General features: G+C 33.3%; 2 protein-coding genes across 5 annotated transcripts; one reads left to right on the top strand and one right to left on the bottom strand.

Annotated features, from left to right (window-relative positions):
* The first annotated feature begins 181 nt into the window (after positions 1-181).
* LOC106719611 (exosome complex component RRP4) lies at positions 182-1,852 on the top strand. The gene is made up of 5 exons (XM_014513985.2): positions 182-410; positions 495-732; positions 880-1,014; positions 1,218-1,400; positions 1,631-1,852. The coding sequence occupies exons 1-5, from the start codon at positions 286-288 to the stop codon at positions 1,844-1,846; spliced, it is 897 nt and encodes a 298-aa protein (XP_014369471.1). The 5' UTR covers positions 182-285; the 3' UTR covers positions 1,847-1,852.
* Positions 1,853-2,724: 872 nt separating this feature from the next.
* LOC106719599 (choline transporter-like 2) lies at positions 2,725-23,096 on the bottom strand. 4 transcript variants are annotated; one of them, XM_014513967.2, is made up of 13 exons: positions 23,021-23,096; positions 8,360-8,482; positions 7,902-8,065; positions 7,627-7,819; positions 7,118-7,338; positions 5,653-5,818; positions 5,223-5,448; positions 4,756-4,936; positions 4,517-4,658; positions 4,148-4,301; positions 3,731-4,022; positions 3,000-3,225; positions 2,725-2,917 (listed from the first exon to the last, which is right to left on the bottom strand). In XM_014513967.2, the coding sequence occupies exons 1-13, from the start codon at positions 23,079-23,081 to the stop codon at positions 2,820-2,822; spliced, it is 2,247 nt and encodes a 748-aa protein (XP_014369453.2). In that variant the 5' UTR covers positions 23,082-23,096; the 3' UTR covers positions 2,725-2,819. The 4 variants fall into 4 exon arrangements, with proteins under 4 accessions (XP_014369453.2, XP_014369456.2, XP_014369455.2 ...); XM_014513970.2 differs by lacking the exon at positions 7,118-7,338 and adding an exon at positions 6,662-6,789 and having other exon boundaries at positions 2,726-2,917; XM_014513969.2 differs by lacking the exon at positions 23,021-23,096 and adding an exon at positions 18,669-18,965 and having other exon boundaries at positions 2,726-2,917.
* Positions 23,097-23,667: the final 571 nt, after the last annotated feature.

Here is a 23,667-nt window from a genome sequence, read left to right as displayed (position 1 = left end):
ACAAAGAGTAGGTGTTCGTTTGCGTAAAAAAAATAATCTCTTGCACAGTGTAAATTAATATTGTGCTTAAATAGAAAGACATAATAACCTAAAGGTCTATGTTACCAGGTCATAAAATTAAAAAAAAAGAGGAAGACATATGTCAAATGCAAATGTCAATGTCAATTTGTCAATGCTTCATTATTTTGGTTCAAAATAGTGGTTTTGTTATTAATTTAACAGTTTTGATTCCACAGAGGTAGCAAAGAAAAGTTGTTATTGCAATTATATTAAAAAAAAAACAATATGACGAGCCACGTTTCTATAAGATTAGCATCAGAACGAGTAAACCATTGTGTTGCTACTAGTAATGAATTGCCTCGCTTTTACACGCCGGGGGAAATTATATCTGGTATGCAGGACTTTATGCGGTAAGAACCAATAATTTTATAAAACCTAACATAAAAGGTAAAACTTTATTGCTTTATTGATGCAACTTACAATTTATTTTACAGGGGACATGGAACTTATACAGAAGATGACAACTTAAAGTCGTCAGTGGCTGGGGTTATGCAAAAAGTTAACAAATTGATATGCATTAGACCATTAAAAAGTCGATATGTGGGGGAAATTGGTGATGTTGTTGTTGGTCGCGTCTTGGAAGTGCAGCAGCGACGCTGGAAAGTGGATACTAATTCACGTTTAGACTCAATTCTTCAGTTATCTTCGGTCAATCTTCCTGGAGGGGAATTGGTAAGTTTCATTGTTTCAAATATTGTTTGTATTGCATTAATGACTAAAGGCTTAATAAGATCTTGGCCAGCTTGTATGAATAACATTATTAAATATTTTTTCTTATTTCCACAAATAATTATTTTGATTTATTTCTATTTTAAATAGCGTCGCAGATCTGTTGAAGACGAACAGTCCATGAGAAAGGTATTGCAGGAAGGTGACCTTATTAGTGCTGAAGTACAGAGTGTGTTTTCTGATGGCTCACTCTCTCTGCACACTAGAAGTCTAAAGTATGGGAAGGTAAATAGTAATAAATTAGTAGTAGAATAAATGATGTAAAACTTAAAAAGAATAATAAAATTATTCAAAAACAATAATAAAAAATTTTTTCTACATTAATACATAGTATCATGTGGCAATCAAACTGTTAATTAGATTGAGTCAAACTAAATCTCGACTTGTATATTAAAATGTATCATACAGAGCATAATTTTCTATTCCAGTTAGTTCAAGGTACACTAGTAAAAGTATTTCCATCTTTGATTAAAAGAAGGAAAAATCACTTTCACAATATTCTTGGTATTTCAATAATTATTGGTAACAACGGCTACATATGGATATCTCCACGTGAGAAAGAAACCACAGAAGATGATGATTTTGAAAATGTTGAGAAAGCTAAACTAGAGGTAATACTTTCCAAAATACTTGAACAATGTTTATAAAAAAATATATTACATTCATAAAAAATGTAGACAAAATTTTGGCTTTTTCATATATATTTTGTAATGTTTTATAACATATTATATCTGTCAACAAAATCTTATTTTGAAAAGGGGCTTTGGTTTTTAACATTTGATTAGACATAATTTTTTTGTTCTCGCCAGCGAAAATACTATCATAGTTTTTATTGTTTCAGCCTGTAAGTATCTCTGTCAGGGAGATTATGGCAAGAGTGAAGAACTGTATTGCCGCATTGGTGGCATCAAAGATGATGTTGGATGACACAAGTATTCTAATGGCATATGAAGAAAGTCTTAAGTATGAGAATGCAAAGGAACTGTTAGATCCAGAGGCAATGCTCGATATCGCCTTTTTAACACAGCATAGATTGAATAATATAATGACTGAATAAACAAATAAACTAGGTTTTATTTTTAGAAATATTATAATATAGATATTATTAAATGAAGCGATACTTTGTACTCATTTTGAAGGAAAACACATGAACATATGAAAGTGAATCTTGTCACAGTTAATGTGGAGAAGGATAAAGCAATTTTAAATGAAAATAAAATCGACCTCTAGTTTTAATAGTAGAGAATACACAATAAAGTGAATTTTCGATGATAGCTTTAAAAACAAAGCGCACACCAAAAAATAGGTCTGTTGGATTGTAAAATCTTACTAATATTATAAATGCGAATGTTTAGATGGATGGATAGATGTTTGTTTGAAAGTATCTTCGGAACGGCTGAATGGATCTTGATGAAACATAGTCTGGAAGAACACATAGGCTACTTATAAAGACTTTTTTAATTCCGTGCGGAAGGAGTCGCGGGCGACAGTTAGTATATAATAAAACCAATGTTTAGATTCAAAAATGTATTTATAAATGTAATAAATTGTAAGTGTAGAGTTTAAAAAGTAAAAATATACAATAATTCAAAAATTTCAATCGACAATCGCGAACATCACATTCATAATGCGTTATATAAAATGAACAACTTATTTATATTAATGATTTCATACAAAATAACTTATCTAGACAGTGGAGAATTAGCCGCCCTCTCTAGATTTACTCTAGTGCTATAGATTATAAATATTCATTTATACTCTGTGTTTCGACATTGCATAGATTTATTATAAATTGAAATGCATCAAGGAACGGACAGAAATTATGTAACCCTTTTTATACACATAAAATTATTACAATAGAAGTTTTATCTAGACCTAACAATACAAATTAAGAGTGATACTATAAACATATTTCAATGAACACTGGAGTATTCAAAAAATCAATAATAGGTTAAAAAGTTAGTCAGTGTGGCAACATCAAAAGAAAGTCACAACACTTTTTCCATATTTGGCACTTACTAATATCTAAACTACTCAATCTTATTTCTCTTTCCAAGTATTTTCATAAGGTTTTTAGACATAGCGTAAGGTTTCTCCGCTGATCCATCGTTTCTTTCGCAGTCTTCCACTGAAAAAAAAAATAGATCGAAATTATATCAAATTTCTTAAAAACTTTGTAATTTGACAGTATCAATAAGTAAAGGACTTACAAAAGCAGAGAAACAGGGTGTCCACAGCCATAGAGTATACATTAAAGAATATAGTGCAGATAAGGTATGTGGCAACACTGAGTATGACAGCTGGGATGTAGTTGTGGTGCAGCCGCTCGCCGCGCGTCACCTCGTACAGGTAGTTCACCTGCAGCAGGTAGTACACCGCGAAACCAACACCGATTGATATCAGCAGCTTTGATAGGAAGAATATGAAATCGGTCACCTGGAAAAAGAACATTGTTATACTACAAAATACAATAATCATACTTAATATAATAAATGCAAATGTTTAGATGGATGTTTATTTGAAGGTATCTCCAAAACGGCTCAACGTATCTCGATGAAATTTGGCCTAGATGTAGAACATAGTCTGAAAGAACGTATAGGATACTAATTTTGTTTTTCATTCCGCGCGGACGTAGTCGCGGGCGACAGCTATAATTTTATAATAGCGAAAGTTTAGATAGATGGATGGATGTTTGTTAGAAGGTATCACCTACTAGGCTACTTATCAAGTTTTTTTTAATTCCGCGCGGACGGACAGCTAGTTAACAAAACATTTATTTCCGTAATTGCTGTTAAAAATAATGTCGCAGTCAATCTTAAGTTATTCTAATGACCGTAATTTCGAAGCACAAGGACGTGAGTTCGAATTATTCGACCATTGTCATAGACAAATATTTTATTAAAGAAAAATGTAATTAATCCTTACTGCTTGTTATATTTACCTTATCAAGTACGACAACTCTGACGATATTCCTCATGAGCAAAGAGAAGGCATCTCTGGCGCTGGAACAGAAGTTCTTGCCGTGCACCGCGCACATTATGTACGCATTCTTGTTGATGAACTTGAGGAAGTTCTCCAAGCACCAGAAGAAACATTTACAGAAACATAAAATGCAGCGAGTGAACGAGTTGTCGAACTTCTTTATTTTATGATCGATGTACTCCAGAATGACTCTTATTACTCTAACTATAGCTATGATGAGTGAACCAAGAGCTACAGTACCGAGGTGATATCTGGAAATACAAAAAAAGTTGCTTTATTGGCGAAATTGAAACACAAATGGGACATATCATAAAGACATAAATGGTAAAAGACTTCAATATAATTTTAGGCAGTATAATTTTTAGTGTAAATGTACCGCAGCGTCCTATAGATGCCAGCAGTGAGCGTGAAGAAAGGCAGGTTCTTCTTATTTGTGGTCCAGTACCAGGTAGAGAAGGTGCTCGCCAGCATCATGTCCGCCACGCCGCTGATGAAGAACATCGTCCAGAAGAAACCCAGCAGATTCACCACTAAAGAGTACCGATAAAAATAATAGATTTACCTTGAGTTTTTGCGACTAAAAACTCCATTCAAAATATATTGTTATGTCTGTTTTCAAAGATAATGACAGAGATGACGATATGATTTATACGAAGATTTTGGTCTCAGAAAATCGCTAAATTGAATTTTTTTGATTTATTATAGTTTTCATTGGTCTTGGAATAAGAACTCGTAAATAACTTACAGTGTAAGTAGACGATGCTGTGCGGACCATCGAGGCCGGTGAAGTGACAGGAGGCGAGGCGGCAGGTTGCCAGCGCGCCCGCGCCGGCGCTAGTGTCGCGGCACTTTAACGTAAACGTTGCTGGATCGCAACTTACGTAATCCTGAACATAAAAAAATAAACATATTTTAAATTAATTCAAAAGTACTAAAAAATTATCATTTTTTTTAACCGTATGTTTGTTACTAAAAATGGCATACTTCAGTATATACGCCGCTGCAGTCGCAACTTGTATCGTTGTTTAAATTGACGACGCGGAAGGCGGGTTCGCCGATAGACAACAGATACATGAGTACGAGCACGCCGTACGCTATCGCCGCGCACTGAACCAGCCATGGGAATATCGGGAACAGCACCGTCGACTTGATAGCTGTCACTGCCCTGGAAAGTATCGGAGACTTGGTTCCAGAAAACACGAATAGAGATTAAGGATTCAGCAATTTATTAACTTAAAATTAACTTAACGCACTCTTAAATATATAAAGTTTGCATACCTCATTAATACGAGAGTATAGTCTCACTATTCTTTCTTACTAATCCAAAAATTGCTATAAAAATCGACTATACTTTACCACCTACATTTAGTAGATGTATTTGACATTTGTTAAATATTCGATCAACAAGAATATGGATGTTACGAGGAATTAAAAAAAACTGTTATACTTACTTGCTTCCTTCTCTTATTAGTGCAATGGCGATAACAATTCGACTCCTCAGGAATATGATGATAAAGAGCAGTATAGTTAACGCGATAGCCAGCACCACCAGTAGCGTCATCCAGGTCTCTTGCTTCGTGAAGATGGACTGAGCGTATCCCTTCAGGTTCGTCGTTTGAATGAGACTGACTGGATTGTCGCGATAGTATATGTAATTCTTGTAGCACAGGTATATTGCTGGAAATAGTATTACAGAGAATTCTAAACATAAAGATTTAATTTCAAACTACGAAAACTCTTTACCGCAAAAAATTGCAACTAAGGTCGGAAATATGGGGGAAATAACTACACATTTAGGACCTTTACTATGCTTTTAAGTAGTTTACTACTATATTTATGTTACAAGTTAGCAACATATTATTATGTTATATTTAAACATACAGAAGCCGAAGAGCACGTGCAGTCCGGCGATGGAGAGCCAGACGACGGGCGCGACCAGCCAACGCAACAGCAAGATGTAGATGAAGCAGAGCACCACTACGGCCAACATCGCACCTGCCATGTACCACCGCGACTGCACCAGGTCTTGAACTATTTGTGATGATAGCTAGTGACATACACAAAATAAGGTATAGTTATTTTATCTCTGTTTAGAAATTTCCTCGTAACATATATAGGTGCATTCTAAACTAGTAACAAATTATTATAATTATTTTGCATACCTATTGTTAGAGAACTTATTTCGATTTAAATGAGTTGTAGCAAAATTACATCATCATTGGGTTTATTAGGGTAACCTTATTGACTCTAAATAATTAATAAAACAACATGCAAATATGTAAATTTGTTACTTAATAACTTTTTTATTACTTCTCTACAGGCTATTCAGAGGGGACTACATTATTAATTTGCTAATAGATTACGTCACTTGCACAAACATGATGCTTGCATGCTGAAAAAATTCTACGTTGTTAATTCCTAAAATTCTTAAAGTATGCATCTAGTGATTACTGTCGTACTTATTCTTATCCTATTAAAAAAGTAAAAAAATTATTACTCTAATATTTTATATTCAAATACTTAAATACTTCTTTTGTTATTGATTGTTTGGACAAAAAAGGAAGCAATTAATCTTAATGTTCCGCTCAAGAAAATACTTTAATCGGAATTGGTACATCAATTATTATACGAATTTAATAATCTTAAAACAGACATTGCATTGAGAATATGAAATCTTAAAATCAGAAAACAATAATTATTGTTTTCTAATTTTAAATAACACTTTATTTCATGCGTATTTGCTTGCGATAATATTGTTATTGTTTTAGATACAAGCGTTATTGGGATACAAATGATGGAATTATTAAAACAGATTTTAAAATGTATTAATTGTTTTCATTAGAAACGAAAACAATAAAATCGATATACATACAAACATCGTTTACTCTACCTGATCGAATTGTATCAATTTGCTGAGTTGTTCGAGCACCTGATTTTCGTCCATATTCGCCAAGTTATCGTTGACGTCGTGGATAACGGCCATCACCTCCGAGATGAAAGGGAAGCACCGCCCCACCACTGCACCAGCACCAGCACCGATCAAACCCCGTGTTAATGTTATTTCTACTTTTATAATAAATGTTCCATTGATTTACATACGTCCAGATTAGATACGATATTTTAAAAAAAATCAACGTAGGATCACGTGAATTTTAAGTGACTACAATATTTTTCTGCATATTTTAGGTATCTGGAGGCATGTTATACATTTGGAATATTCTATATTACTATGTAGAAGTGCATTTATACATTTAAAATTAAAAGCAATGCTCATGCCGAACGGTTATTCGAGTTAGTCTAATCGTGCGCTATGCGGTATGCGGTATACGTCCACATGTCTACATACGACGTGTGTCTCCCGCTCGTTGTTGGTGAAGTAGGTGACCCAACTAGCGGCGATCCAGCCAACATAAGAGTCTAGTGCTGTGGCACTATTCAGTAACGACCTCTGCGCGGCCTGCGGGTCCCGCACGCAAGTCTCTCCTCCGCTGACCTCTGTCCACTTGGACCCCGGCTTGGTGTCCCTGCATTGTATCGTCGAGAGGTCGCCGATGCAGCGGAACAACACTAAAGCGTATTTTTATGTCTAATCGGGCTCGGTTAGCGTTACCATTTAAATCATGCCACACAATCAAAAGGCTCACAAACATTTTAATTCAATTTTTTTTCAACGTATATGCAAACTTAATGGCAACTCGAACAACTCCAACTCGTAGTTGAGTCGAACATATTTTGATGATAATAAAAATTTGAAATATGGGTAACTGCCAGTTGGAATTTTTGGCTTTCTGGCATTGAGCAATCATTAAGTTTGAATCGGATAATACTACCAGTACAGTACAGACTGAATTTTACCTGGCTGACTTCTCAGTACAAAACTCGCGCATTTGCCGGCTTTGATGTTTTCAAGCGCCTGCGTATATGTCATGGTGGACACGCTGACGTCATCGGTGCACACCATCTTGTTACGAACTTGCTCGAACGACGCTGCGTTCGTTATCCTGGTTGGAAACACAATCGTTTCATCTGGACACTTGTTCACACATATCTGTAATATTAATATGGTTTAAAAACAGTCGTGTCACACAACTATGCCGTTAGTGCAATATTTAATGTTTTTTGTGACATACTTGCTGTGTAGGGCAGCCGGTGATTGGCGTCCCTGGGGACAAGCAGCGCGTGAGGTCGAAGAACATGAGGTACTTTCTATCCTCAAGACCGGAGTCCATACCGCACCGGTGACCTCGGGAGTCTATGGGTGCCAGTAGCTTCTCCACGTTCCCGTTCGTCATACCTTGACACATACAGAATTATAAACAAATTTGTTTTGAATCAGTTTAAAATTGGACTAGGCATATTGTGAACTGTTGTAAAATAATGAGTAAGACCATTTATAAAATTTTGTGGAACATGACAATATACTCCCACCCGGGAGGGTGTACTCTCGGGTGGAAAATAAAAAAAAAATTTGTTGTAAAATAATAAATAGGTGATTATTATTGATACCGTTTCACAGCAGTGCCTTGCATGCAATATGGTAATTTAATGCAAATAGATGGTTGTAGGTGTGTTGATCTTCATTACTGACCATAATATCCGACGTATCCCCAGGCGCAGAGGAACAGGATGAATACAATTAGCCATAAGATGTCGGTGCAGGATCGGTTGTGGACGGGCCCCTTAAAGTCCGGCTCATACCGTATGGGTTCTCCTGCAACGAAATTTATTTTTTATTTCCACAAATGTCTGCTTCTTTTGTTTATTGCTACAAATTCATGGGTAATAAAAGTCGTCAGTTCGCAAAGTTCTAGTACATCGCGTTGAGCCGTGAACTGACGATTTATGTGTTATACCGCAGCTACACGGTTCAAGTATATGTAAGCTGAACTTTTGAATCGGTTCAGAGCTGATCTACACAAGTCAGATACATTAAATAATTGTTTGTTTAACATCTAAATTTCTACATATTTTAAAAATGTTAAAAAGTGTGGATGAATATTTCAGGAGGTCCCACATTAAGAATGAAAGCTAATGCAGAAATTATTCTACGTACTTGATTCTTTTGGTGAGACACAGCAATCACCACAACATCCCATTGCTGCACTTTTACATTCACATTGAAATCAAAATATTAACAAGAAGTCCATTTTACACAATTCGCCCCTAACCAATAATAAAGTGTATTCACGTAACCTAAATGTTCTTATCAAACTGATTATTTGATAGGAGATAATATTTAGCACGAGAATTTATTTTTTTGAATACAAATTTGCGTGATGTTTGTAGATATGTTATAGCCAACGAGATGTTAAATTATAATTTTTTTGTTTCTATAGGATGCATCAGTTATTGTTCGTTTCTGAGACCAAAATATAACATAATTTCTCTCATTATCTTTGACAAAACAGAAGTAACGATAATTTTATACAAGGATTTTGGTCTCAGAGACCAACAATTAGTAAATTTTAAATTAAATTTTTACCGATCCTGGTGGTATTTTATTTGTTATTAATTAATTTCCATCGTTAATATAGTTGAAAAATAGTATTCTATTCGTTCTAAAAAAACATTTTATCGAAGCAAAAGTAAAAAATAGTTAAATTAAGCAAAACCTTATCGATGTTAATAGAACAAATAAAATTTAATTTCCAAATTGAAACGATGATCGAATCGACAATTTCGGACTTTTTATGTTTTGATACACATGAAACGTGTAACTACTTTGTTAAATAACACTATTTGTACACTGTTACACTATCTTTGTTAAATAATTTATTCACAGATTACACTTGTGAGTAAACTTGTCTTTCATTATATTTAAGCACTTTCAAACATGGTTTGTGTAAAAATGTTGGAACGACCTCGTTTGTATGTGAATACGATAACGTCAGATACAATACTGACTTTACATTGCGCTTACGACGATTTACTAAAGCAACAAACACACAACACACCGTGACAAAAAATAAAATTATTTTTAATTTGTAATTTTCATTCTTAATTAATATAATAAGTTATTTTTATAATATGCAACAATCATTTGGAGATACTAGTAATCAAGTAAGTACTATTTCGAATAAGTAATTAAATTCATAAAGCTTTTTATGTCGTCTTTTTTGTTAAAGTTAATTTCAGTTATTATAACTACCAATAATTTGAATAATTTCATTCTATTTTATGTTTTCATTGTATCAATATTGATCATAATCGTACACTAAAATTTGAATTAAAGCAATCCTCGAGTCCCATCAGAAACCCTTCATATTTTATATTTATTCAAAATATTATAATGAAAAATAAAAGAGTAGTCTTTAAAGCACTCTTTAGAGCATCCTTAAAGAAATAAATACTGAACATAACGAAGGTAGTGAATGTGTTCTAGGCCTTACAATATATGTGTGAATGGGCCGACAGTAGAAGCGACCGCGGTGACGGTGACTACTGACTACAGACTATATTTACATACGTTGGTGTGCATTGAGAGATGCTAGTGATGTCCGCGAACATTAATTATAAACAAAATGAAACAATGAAAAATCATTTCTTAATACGGTCTTATAAGACGATGTACGCATTATCTTTATCTCTTAGTTGCGCCACCCAGGAGTGTTAGTCACGCGCAAATTGTTTGTAAATGTTGAAACAATGATATCAGAGGATTAGTTGCACAGTTTGTTTTAATTTTAAAACAATGATATGATGTTCGAATCGTAACAATGATATTTAAATGTGTGTTTTGATGTACAATATAAGTAAAAAAGTTTATTTTACTTCCGAAACCAGTTGGATCTCTGTTGCGCTTTTAGTTGACATTATCTTACTACTACTATAATGGATAAATGGATGAATGGATGTTTGTTAGAAGGTATCTTAGTTACGGCTCAACGGATCTTGATGAAATTTGACACAGATGTAGAACATAGTCTGGAAGAACACATAGGCTACTTATTGAATTTTTTTAAATTCCGAGCGGACGGAGTCGCGGGCGACACCTAGTAACAGTTATAAATATAACATCACTAATTGATGGACAGTAGAAGCAAATACGAGCTGCCTACGTTAAAAAGATCGTATACAACTACCGATGTAAAATTACGACACGTTTCTTAAATTAAACATGTATGTATTATACTAGGCATTATGAGTTTTCATTGAATGGAGAAGTTTGAATATTTGTTTATTCTAACACTTCATAGATTTTCAATTTATAGTTTTTGATGGTTTGTTGAAATTGTTACATACAATATAATATATTCTTTATTTCGTGGACATAAAGATTATTTTGTTTCATACACTTTATTATGAATGAGTGGAAGTGGTGAGAGAATTATTATTGGTATCTAAGGAGTAGTATGAAGAGAAAGATATTTTAATGTACTATAGAAAAAAGCTTTATGTATCTATGGTTCGGTTTCATTCGTTGCAACATAATTTGTGTAAAAAGATCCACTACCATCATGTTTCAATCGACAAATATTTGTCCCGAAATATTCCTTCAGATTTGTTTCAACGGCAGTAAGTTCGGAAACCCTTTGAAAAACTTTTAACTAGTAAGTTATATACGCTACTATTGCTATCAAATAAAAAAAGCATATTAGTTTTAGGGTATTCAATGTTCATATTTTCAAATTTCAACACTTTCTGTCATACTATCGTAAAGCAATAACCGATAGAACGACGCTGTGGTCGTATAAAAATAACTCACATATTTTTATCTACAAAAAAGGTTGACAATCTAAAAAAATAAAAACAAAGAGCTGTTCATTGACCAAGTTCATTCCTTTCGTCAAATGAAGTTAGCAAAGTTTTAACTTTAGGTATAAAGTACCTTGATATTTAATGTACAGTCAGCTTCATAAATATAGTGGCAGTCAAGATATCCAAATATATAGGAACACCTAAAGTGATCAATTATATAAGTACAACCAAAGTCATCAAATTAATTGAAGCATCCACTCTGCTCAAAAACACCGGAGCGTTCACATCGTCATATATATGAGTACATTCAAACTGCCCATAATTATAGTAACAGACAGAGCGTCAATAGTAACGAAGCATCGAAAGTATGCAAAAATATCGTAACATTTGACAAAATTGAACTCTATCTCTATTTACTTAAGATACAGTTTGAAATATACTACTTCTGTTAAATTCATTTGACGCTTTGTATCAACATAATAGGTTGTCCAATAAGTTCGTTCCGATTTTCAATAGGTATCTTAGAATAGACCCGAATATATTACAATTATTGAAAACATATGACATGTTTACATAACACATGCATACTGAAAAACTTAACTTCAGCCATATTTTGACAAATGGTAAGACACGATTCGTTCTTTTCTATCAGTTTTATAAAAACTGATTGACTTAATTTTTGCCGAAATACATAAGACGTTTTGCTATAAAATCGAACAAATATAATTTAAAAGACGTATGCCAAAACTTAAGGGCCTTTAAAATTTCCATTAAAAATGGGCACGAACTTATCGGACAACCCAACATTTTTCTTCTTATTTAACGTTTAAAATTTATAAATTGACGATACATGACAGATACCTAATCTACCTATCTATATATATATAAAAGAAAGTCGTGTTAGTTACACTGTTTATAACTCAAGTTCGGTCGAACTGATTTAGCTGAAAATTGATGAGGAGGTAGCTTAGAACTAGGAGACGGACATAGGAACTTTTTATCTTGTGAGCATTTTTTTTATTCCGCGCGGACGAAGTCGCGGGTAAAAGCTAGTAAGTAATATCAAATTTTATTCTGTCACAATATGTGCTAGTTTCAGTGTTTTACTATTTTCGCCGCAGTACGTAAGTTTAATGGTTCGAATCCCAGGCTTACAAGGTTTTTATTTTTCAATATTATCAATATATGTATAGAGCTTGATTTATTTTTAATGAAAAGGAAAAATCTAGTAATTTACTTAGAATATGTTTTTTACTTAACAAAAACAATTTTAAATTTTTATTTTTGGGGTATTAAATATTTAAATAAAATTAATAACGATTAGGTTCGGCCATCTATACAACTTCTGTTAAATTAATTGACAATTTGTATCAAAATATTTTTCTCTTCCTGTTAGGTATCTTCAGTCCGGTTGCAGTAGAATTTTCCAAGCATAGATTTATTACACGTATTCGATGTCGCCAATGACAGTCCGCGCGGAATTTAATGACGAAACTTACAATAATAAACGTGAACAATAAAAAAACATGCTAATGACGTCTCGGTTAAAAAAAGGGACAAGGAATATTGTGGTTCCTTAATTTTTAAAGATGTCGAATAGTAACCAATAATTGTTGCGATAAAGTTCAATTTTATATAACGCTTTGATAATAAAATTAAAAACCTTAAAAATGTAAAAATAAGTTTGGGATTCGAATCGCCAAAACTGCGTATTACAGCGAGCAGTTAAGCCGTAAGGCCAAACTGGCATATATGGTGACAAATTAAAATTTGATATTGCTTATCTATCTCGTACCTATCTGTCATGCGGGACGTAAACTTGAAGTAAATAGGAAAAAAATGTTTTGATATAAAATGTCAAATGAATTTAACAGAAGTAGTATATTTCAAAGTGTATCTTAAGTAAATAGAGATAGAGTTCAATTTTGTCAAATGTTACGATATTTTTGCATACTTTCGATGCTTCGTTACTATTGACGCTCTGTCTGTTACTATAATTATGGGCACTTTGAATGTACTCATATATATGACGATGTGAACGCTCCGATGTTTTTGAGCAGAGTGGATGCTTCAATTAATTTGATGACTTTGGTTGTACTTATATAATTGATCACTTTAGGTGTTCCTATATATTTGGATATCTTGACTGCCACTATATTTATGAAGCTGACTGTACATATTTAGTATCTTTGTCAATGAACACTGAACCAAAATTATACGAAGATATTAAATAATTCATCTTGGTGCTGTTTAATTTGCTAAACAAATTTGTCTAATAGTATTAAGAAGCCAGAGACACCTAAAGGAACCTTGAAACAAATATAAATTTAGATATTACATGCTTTTGATGAAATCATATTTATATAAGTATTAATGACAGATTGACTTACTTATTACACTACTAGCTTTTACCCGCGACTCCGTCCGCGCGGAATAAAAAATAGATAACGGGGTAAAAATTATCCTATGTCCGTTGCCTGGTTCTAAGCTACCTGCCCACCAATTTAAAGTCAAATCGATTTAGCCGTTCTTGAGTTATAAATAGTGTAACTAACACGACTTTCTTTTATATATATAGATATAGATATAGATTTAAATCTGCATCTGAACGTTGGTTTCTGAGACCAAAATCCCTGTATAAAACATGTCGTTATCCCTCTCAATATCTTTGACAATACAGAGGAAGCCTAATTCCCTGTTACAAAACAGTAAAAACGTCTCAGAAACCAACGATTAGTATTTCTTATACTATAAAAACTAAACAAATATGAAATTGTCTGTAATTTGTCATGTGATTATTTTGAAAAAAATGATTAAAAAGTGTTATACAACAACCTCGTTAAGAAAGACAATGGTCACTAGATGTAGTCCGCTTTCGAAAGCTTGGCTCACGTCCAGTAGATGTTCACAGAAGGTCGCAGTAGTATCAGTTTATTGTTAGACCCAGTAATACAGTTATGTTTTCCTCGTATGCAGAAATGTATTTTGTTTTATTAGATTGAATATTCAATTCGAGGGATACAAATTTTACTGGAACAGTAAGTTTCGCAGAAATACTAACTGTCAACGTTGCAACAGAACTAATTGAATTTGTACTGCGATAATAGCTAGCTTATCGTTGTGTACCGACAGCAACACAAAGGTTCTTATTAATTTCTACGTACTACAGATAGCTGGAACTCATTTGTGCAAATGTTCACTTGAATTCTGTCCTGTCAATCAACTTCCGACAAATATCCGTAGATTAAGAGCTTATAGTAAATAGATATGTACAAATCATCATTGGTACATATTAATAATCACTTATACATTTGTTTACGCAGATTTCAGAATTAATGAAGTTGTTTTTTTTAGGTTAAAATTAAAAATATTTTGCGCAACTGCTTATTCCATTTTATCAGCAGGTTTGAGAGTTGTTTGACATGTATTACTACTTTGTTGATCCAATTTTTTTTAAACAAATTAGTCATAATAAACGAAATATTACACGAAATTTCCATGACTAATAAAACAATCGATACGAATTTATTTTTACCAAAATCAAATAAATTGAACATCAAAAGCAGTCATTGATAGGGTGGAATTTATGTGGCTATTGCTACGCTTTTCAAAGTTTAACCTCATCGCCTGTAATGGTTTTGGTATTTAGGTTAAATATAACCGGGACATCAGATTTCCTTGTTATTGTTAACAATTTAAGTGAATCTGGAAATCCAACGATTTTGCTTGTATTTGATGACCAATGTTATTCATAACAGTGAGGGTGTTAGGATTAAAACAAAAATATTTGAAAATTGTGCACATTTGTTTTACAACTTTACAGTAAATTGAAACTGTATATTAATATAGTGTATATTTACTTTGCTTTTATTAGATTATAAAGATTATAATGTAAACTGATATAACTTATGAAGCGAAGACTTGAAAAAATAATACATTTTTTATAAGGGGCAAACTAGCAGCGGAAACTCCGAGGTGATCATCTACACTACGCCCATGGACATCTGCAATACCTGATGAATCGCGGATGCGTTGCCGACCTTTGAGAAGATAATTTGATAATACTTAATATAACCATGGTATATAGGTAACCCTAACATAGGGGACCTATAGTAAGCTAGTACGAAATTCGTAACAGTATAAATTATACATTTCATAGTGACGTATTATAATGTCTATTTAGTTTGGACTAGTCCATTTCGTAGTCCGCGACACAAAACTCAAGTAATTTGCTCATGTCCGAGGCCATTTTATTAACGTGGGCACTTCCAAGAGAAGAATGAATAGTATAATGATAGTATGTTTCCGGTGTCCTTAGAACATATTTTGTCGTTAGTTAACGGTACAAATTGTGATTTAATTCGATCACTTTAACAAGCAATAATTACTTTAAACTACATTTAATATGTGCTAGCTGTCGCCTGCGACTCCGTCCGGACGAAATTAAAAAAATAATAATAAGTAGCCCCTATGTTCTTCCAGAGTACATTTGTACCAAATTTCATCAAGATCGGTTGAGCCATCCTGGAGATACCTTTTAACAAACATCCATCCCTCTAAACTTTCGCATTTATAATATTAAGTAAGATTTATTCTATTTATCTGCTCAGAATGTTTTATATGTGTACAAGCTTAATTAGATACATATTTCATAGAAATAAATGTAACATTTGGAATATAATACTATACGTTCAACAGATCGTATTTCTAATCCGATAGCAGGCCTGGCGTAAGCTAAGCATACATAAGTAAAGCGGACGACGTCATTATAATGAAAAACTTAATCTTGTAATGACTTGTAACAAACTATAATGAAATTAAAAAAAAAACATATTAACACGGTCGTCGTGCATTAATTTCCAGACCTATCCCGTCTGTTCCGAAGTTCATTCACCTTAATCAACTCGGTACAAACACATGCACAAATTACACATATTCCCTTTTCCTATCTATACTTGAAAATGGGCTATGAACTTATAAATACAATAAATTTCCTATTAGTTCTAACAAAAAAAAACTTTATTCAATATTTGATAACGTCCGCCTCTAACGTTTTGTATCTAACAAGTTTATTGAAACGTGAAAAGTGATTTAAATATATTTTAATGTCTATTTATAAAGGGACGAGACAGACAGGACATTAACCTGTCTGGTTACCTACAGCAGGATAGGTCAAACGAGTTTATTTATAAGTACAAAAAATAAATAGGTACTAAAGATAACATTGCTGGAGACAAACAATTATTATTGATGACTTAAAAAACAATAATTTACTCCGTGTATACATAATGTCACAATGATTAACCGCTTCATTTATACATGTAGTTATTTTAATCACGAACTGAACGCGTTGTAGGTTTTTCCGCTCTCATTGTTGACTCATGTAAACCTTCACTGCTACTCTCTAATAGGCACGGTAATGTGATGATGAATTTTCTCCTTGAAAAATACAGTAACATTTAACCATGTCGAGAAATCATTCTTACACATTCTTCAAGTTTTCTCGGCCCTTATTTCCTTCATCACATTTTAATATTTGTTTGTGTACCCCGTATAGGTTGCCAGGTTGCCAAACCTACTAGCCGGACAGTCCAGCCAGCCAGTTTAGCCGGCTATATTATTAAGAATTTTGACTTAGTATTAATAGGTACACTCTAGTTTGGGAAATGTAAAAAGCCTAACAAAAGCCGGACAACTCGGACACCGTTTATTTTGGCCGGATACGCAATCAAAAACCCGTATCAGTGGTACCCCGTAAGAACCCCAAGTAAGGTACTCAAACCATTTTGCTTTAAGTGTAAAATTTCGATTGAAGTAATAAATAAGTAAACTAGTTCTACCTCTGCCAGTCGGCTCGTTATTACAAAATTACGTAAACTGAGATCGCTGCTCAGTGAAGGTCATTTTCGTTTAACGCAAGTGAAGTAAAACATTAGCTTTATCGCTTAGATATAGAACTCACAATGCAACATTATTGTACTGAGTTTATTGATGCATAATCAATATGCGATGCGATACTTTATCACGTTCAATTAATAAGATGAGAATATAAATGAATGCTTTCTAATGTGTTTATCTTAATCTCATACATAAGAAGAGCTTCTAAAGTGTTGGAAATATTTATAACCTTTTTAGACAAGGCTTTTATGAAAGAAGGTTTTATTACGATGTGTAAAAGGTGCATTAATTTTAATGCCTGAGCGTTCCTGATAGTGTGTATTGTAAATATAAACACGTTGACTGGATTTGCGTGGAGGTTCATGGTTTGTGTCAACCCTACTACTGGCATAAGTTACATATGTTGATGTATACTGAATTACATATATTAGTGCGTAGAAACGTTTTATTATCCTTGAGTATCGCGTTTAACTTCCTGTACGTATCCTCGCTTTTAAAATGTATTTTGAAAAGCCGAAACATTGACCACAAAATACGATAACATGTAAAGGACACTACTAAATTGAAGCAATAATGTTTACAAAAAATCAACATATTAGAGATAGAGGCACTATTTACTTGGTTACTAGCTAGTAATACATTTATTTGCATAAGCATTGTGCTAATATCTTCAGTCAGTAAGAGTAACTTATTGTGCTTACTCATATAGTTCAACATAGTAAACTACATTAGGCAAAACGGTCGACTACAAATCGAACCCTGAATTAGTGTCCGAACGTTTAAATTAAATCGGCATTGTGTATGAATTATTTACAGCGCAAATAAAAAATAATAATTTTTGACGCTTCGCAATTTAAAATTGAATATTATAATAGTATTATTAATTTCGTTTTTTTGAAGTTAGGTAGAAATAAAAAATCTCGATCAGGGCAAAGTTTCAGGGCGATATTATAAACGTAACAAAGAATTAAAATAAAAATCTATTTCCGAAACGAGCTGAGTATGTATGTTGTATCTACAATACAGAGCCTCTGTTATTAACGCCACTTAAACCAATTGATCAATTAATCCTCTTCGCCTTTATACTTCTTGAAAGAAAATACCCAAATTTTGTTATACCCACACAGAGATTATTGTGCCAGTGATCTTTTGTTGATTTTTGTAGAATAAGCTTTACTGACACTTTTCCTTTTACTACTATTGAATATATATGAGAAAGCTTCATACATTATAAACATATCAAACATGGCTCATTTGAATAATTAATTAAAACATTTTAATAATTTTATGTCCAAACTCACCATAATCTTTACCCATGTTGATGATCTATGAGCATTTAAAGTAAAAGCTGCCGGGGTCGATCCTTTGTTGTCAAATCACCGCTAAATCTTTTTGTACAACTATCACATTCACTACAACATACACTTGTTGTTTAACGTAAACAATCGAAAGTACTATTAAACTTATAAAGACCAAACGAATCCATATTTTAGATTTACTAAAACTTTGAAAGTGCCTTTTATTTACAAACACACTCGTAAGCGAAAGTTTTGTGCTTAGGCTAGCGATGATCTGACGACACGTCCGTGCAACGGAGCGTCGGAATAGCGACTGTGAATGCTGATTGGTTGGATTGGATGACTACAACAAGACTGAATCACTTCACTCTCACAATAATGCAAGAGCAGCGTAGCTGAATGTTGCCGTCGCAACTCAATGTGCAGTTCTTCACAGGACGATCCGACAAATATAAAAAGGAATTAAAAAGGTTTTTGGAAATTTAATCACAATTAATAAAAGAAATGAAGCTATCCTCCATATCCCATCAATTTGTAGAAGTAATACTAGAAAACTAATTTTTAATTTTAATTATAATAACTTTGCCTTCTTGCAATACTATTGTTAGCATTAGTTAAAAATTATACATATATTATTAATCTGTTGAGTAGATTTAAATTTCTAATTTATCATCCACATTATGCTTATCCTGCAATCGAGGCAGTTGATGGAAGCAGGATTGTAAAAAAAATCGAAACTTTTAATACAGTCAAAATCTGTTATAACGACATCGAAGGGACTACTCATATTGAGTCGTAAAAACCGATAGTTGTAACAACCGGTGACAGGTATTAATAGTAAAGATATGTATATAACATTCAGCCAGGACCTTTGATTTTGGTCAATTTAACCGGTATGTTGTTCTAAACGATGTCGCCATAAACGGTTTTGACTGTATTTGCTTTGTCACTTTAAAAGTACATCATAACCATCACGTTCTATCGCGAGCGGGCAATGGAAACAGATCTAGTTCGTCATACGAACAGCGGGTGCACCTTATCTAGAGCAACAATAAGCTCAATTAAACCTGTTACTTTGGTGCGGTTAGCAGCTACCAGTTTAAACTGAGAAATATTGTTACTCATTATATTTTTACAAGTGTCATCATGCACATCAAAGATTACATACCTAATACAAAATATATACAAATATAAAATATATACAAATGTATTAATAAAAGTGTCACGGCAGTCGAATACATTGTAAGATATTTTTAAACTATCTCCACGCTGGGAATGTAACATGAATTGATCCAACTTTTTAAGGAATAGTACAATCTTACACTGGAACTTTTAAAGATGCTATTACAAAATCTGTAGCGGTCACTTGAAAATTGAATTCGACGAGATTTATTTTCAATCGCATGACTGTTGATAACAATCAAATGATAATTAAGTCATTACTGCGAATTTTTTATGGCTATCCGCTAGAAATTTTTATCACATACAGTTTTATAAACAATCTTAGATAACCGCTAGAATTAAGGAATGATAATTGTTTCCTTTGTGATATTTCGCTATCAACAATTATGATTGATGTACATGTATTTGCCTACTTATTTCACCAGAAATGATTACGGGCTTTCCCTATTATTTATTGTACAACATAATAAAACTGTGTGAAATACAACCACATCCTTATCAGACACTTGTTTATTGCTATAAAGTTGGTCAGATGTAAAATGGGTTAATTTTTATTAGAAGGGTAGTCGAAGCGGGGATTTTGGGATTAATGTAACTACTCGTACATGGCAGTTACACATAAGTGAGGAACTTTGCACTCAATCAGGTACTCCTACCACACATAGAACTCTCCATATAGGGCTGCGCGTTTAGGTCAGCCGATTAGGATAGGTACTAAGTAAGAAAAAAATGGTTGTTTAAAAAGCGTTTCAGGTATAGTTAATTACATACAAAAATGTCTGAAATTCTATTATCATGTCCTAAAAGTGAAGCTCTGTATGGAGAGTTATATTTGAGATGGGAGTACTTGATTGTGTGCAACGATCCTACCTTGAATTATACTGCCACGCTCGAATAAATCCCAAAATCACCGCTTCGCTTCCTCTACTATATGACATCAAGGACAAAAGATTTTGTATTTATCAGTTTTAGGTTACCTTTTTATTTATAAATAATGACTCAGATATTGCCCGCACATATCTTTAAATATACCCGTATATATAATCAAAGACCTTAACAATAAAGTAATTAAGTCAATTTGTCTTACAACCTATCCGAGATAAATTCCATTTTACGCATGTATTTCCACAATGAAAAGACGTTTACAAAGTAAAAGGATGCGAGCCATCACATTTTGATGATTATGTATGAGGAAAAAAAATATTAGATATGCTCGTCCAATTCTGCAATCTTATCAATTAATATGCTTACCGTGAACTTACTAGACCTATTTCTCTGATAACCCACCGCGATGTGATTACTAATGTTCCTAAAATGCCCTAATTAAAATAATCTAAAACTAAATTTTCATTCGACATGATTACATCAATCTTACTATCTTACTAATATAAATGCGAATGTTTGGATGGATGGAGGGTTGGACGGATGTTGGTGAAGGTATCTCCGGAACGGCGGATCTTGATGAAATTTGGCACAGATGTAGAACGTAGTCTGAAAGAACACATAGGCAATTTATAGTTTTTTTTATTCTGCGCGGATGAAATCGCGGCCGACAGCTAATAAACTATAAAGGACACTTAATTTAGCTACTTTTGTACTAGCCTGATTAATTGTTACCTAGTGTTATAATTAAAGCTTATTCTAAAGTTTAGAGTTTAGTTTAGCTTAAAGTTATTTGCACTTTACATGAATAGTTTATAGTGCCACTCCTTTGTCACGGATGTAGAATGCATTAAGTGTGCAGAACGGTAATGGCGACACGAGAAAAACATGTAAATATGTTAGAACTAATTACTTTCAAAGAGCCAATCTATTCTGCAATATTATTTTCTAGTTACTCGCTGAAATTTAGCGTAGATGTAGAACATAGTCTGAAAGAACATATAGGCTACTAAATAAGACTTTTTTTTAATTCCGCGAGGACGGAATCGCGTGCAAAAGCTATACCATAAATAATGGATTGCCAGGCAGGGCATAGTTTTAATTTAATCATAATTGAAAACAGTTATCGAATGTACAAACCACTCTAGATATTATCACGAGTTTTCTATTGAAACATAGGTAGGTATGTAAGCATTGATTACGAATCGAGCGACGGCGCTAATTAGTTTCACAATGGCTTTAATATTTCCTGAACTACACAAGTTGCTTTGACATAATTACGTAGAACGCGTAGTAACCGATGACTTATAACTCGTATGAATCCGTACTAAGTTCTCGTAAAGCGGGCAACGCGGTACGTTGTCTTTCTAACCTTATATTTGCATTAAATCTATGTAGTAACGAAAGCAAGAATATTGTATACACATACACTTTTTCCAAATGCTAGACACTTTCCCTTTCTCCTCATCATTTTTGATACCAGAGTCGGCATCATTCGTCTCATATAATGCGTAGAAATTTAATTTCAGGCAGTTAGTATCCTTACTAAATTGTATTTTGTAGGCTGCTGGATTGTCCGTATTATTCATGCATTATAAATTTTTTGTCTTCTTATTTATTGTCATAAAAAAGTTTTAAATTAAAGTTTCGTTAATTTAGTATGTATACATATTAATAAAAGTGCGAGTGTACATATGTAACATAAAAACAACATATTTTGTACACATGATGTATTTGCGTAGCTGATAAAAAACATTTATTTCTGCGCTGACGAAGTCGCGGGCGACCACTAGTACGGGATACTAATAATTAATAACATTCTTTCAATACTAAAAATGTATGTGCGATCACGTTTCGTTAACGTTTACATAGAAGATTAAAAGTATTTAAAAAAATGCCATTGAGCGTTTAGTTTAGTATTTCTTTACTTACTGTCTTATTGTAAGCAGATTGTCTGCCGTCTGATCTGAGGTCTTAGTACGTAAGTATGCGCTATGAATGCAGCTAAGTGAACGACGGTCAAAGACCTCTCACAAGTTTCATGAATGCGCTCAAATGATGTTTAACGAACTAATTAAAGGTTTGTGATGATGGACGTGTATATGACACGTATTCATTGACAATCAAGTGCTAATAAAGGGGTGACTTACTGTAGGTTTTGTGAGATCAAATACTCTATATAAAACACATCGTCATCCCTCTCATTATCTTTGACAAAACAGAGAAAACAATATATTTTAAACGTAGATTTTTGTCTCAGAAACCCAAAGTTAGTTCTTTGAATAGCTTACCTTGAGTTTTAACTGGAACTGGATATAATGCATGCAATGTCTTCAAGAATTCATATTCCATTTCGTAGTAACGATCAAGTATACTACACAACACGGGTGCTTCTTAAACATTTAAATATCTCAATAACTTATACAAATCCTCTGACGGTTAAAAGGAGTTTTACTTTGTTTAAACCGAGGTAAACGTCCCAAACGGAGCAGGATGCAAACAAAGAAACCGCCACCGTCTGGTTGTTGACCCACGACTAGCTCCCAACTACAGTTTCACGTTGCAAATATATTTTAATCTACCCTCCAGAAAATACGATTCAGACAACTTTATTATAACGTCTTTGTCCTATCGTCTGCTTAACAGACGGTGAATTGTTTAATAAATTTTCTTTGTAGTACAAAAATAATCCAATTTTTCTTGCAATTTTGAACATGTTATTCATTATTTTGGTAACAGTAGTTTAAAAAATAAAATTATAAATAATTCTAAAAACCACAACGGCACCTTGGTTTAGTTGGTCAAAGCGCCAGTCTAGTAAACTTGAGATCGCCAGTTCGAATCTCACTGGGACCTTGATTAAATGGCTATTTTTTGATTGAATCGGAGTTACTGTGGGTTTTCACTGCCGTGACACGACATACCTTTGTCTCTGTTT

This window comes from Papilio machaon, chromosome 3, assembly GCF_912999745.1.
Source record: "Papilio machaon chromosome 3, ilPapMach1.1, whole genome shotgun sequence".
Lineage (NCBI taxonomy): Eukaryota > Metazoa > Arthropoda > Insecta > Lepidoptera > Papilionidae > Papilio > Papilio machaon.
The sequence above is the reverse complement of the archived record's forward strand: the minus strand, read 5'-3'. Positions and strand labels throughout refer to the sequence as shown.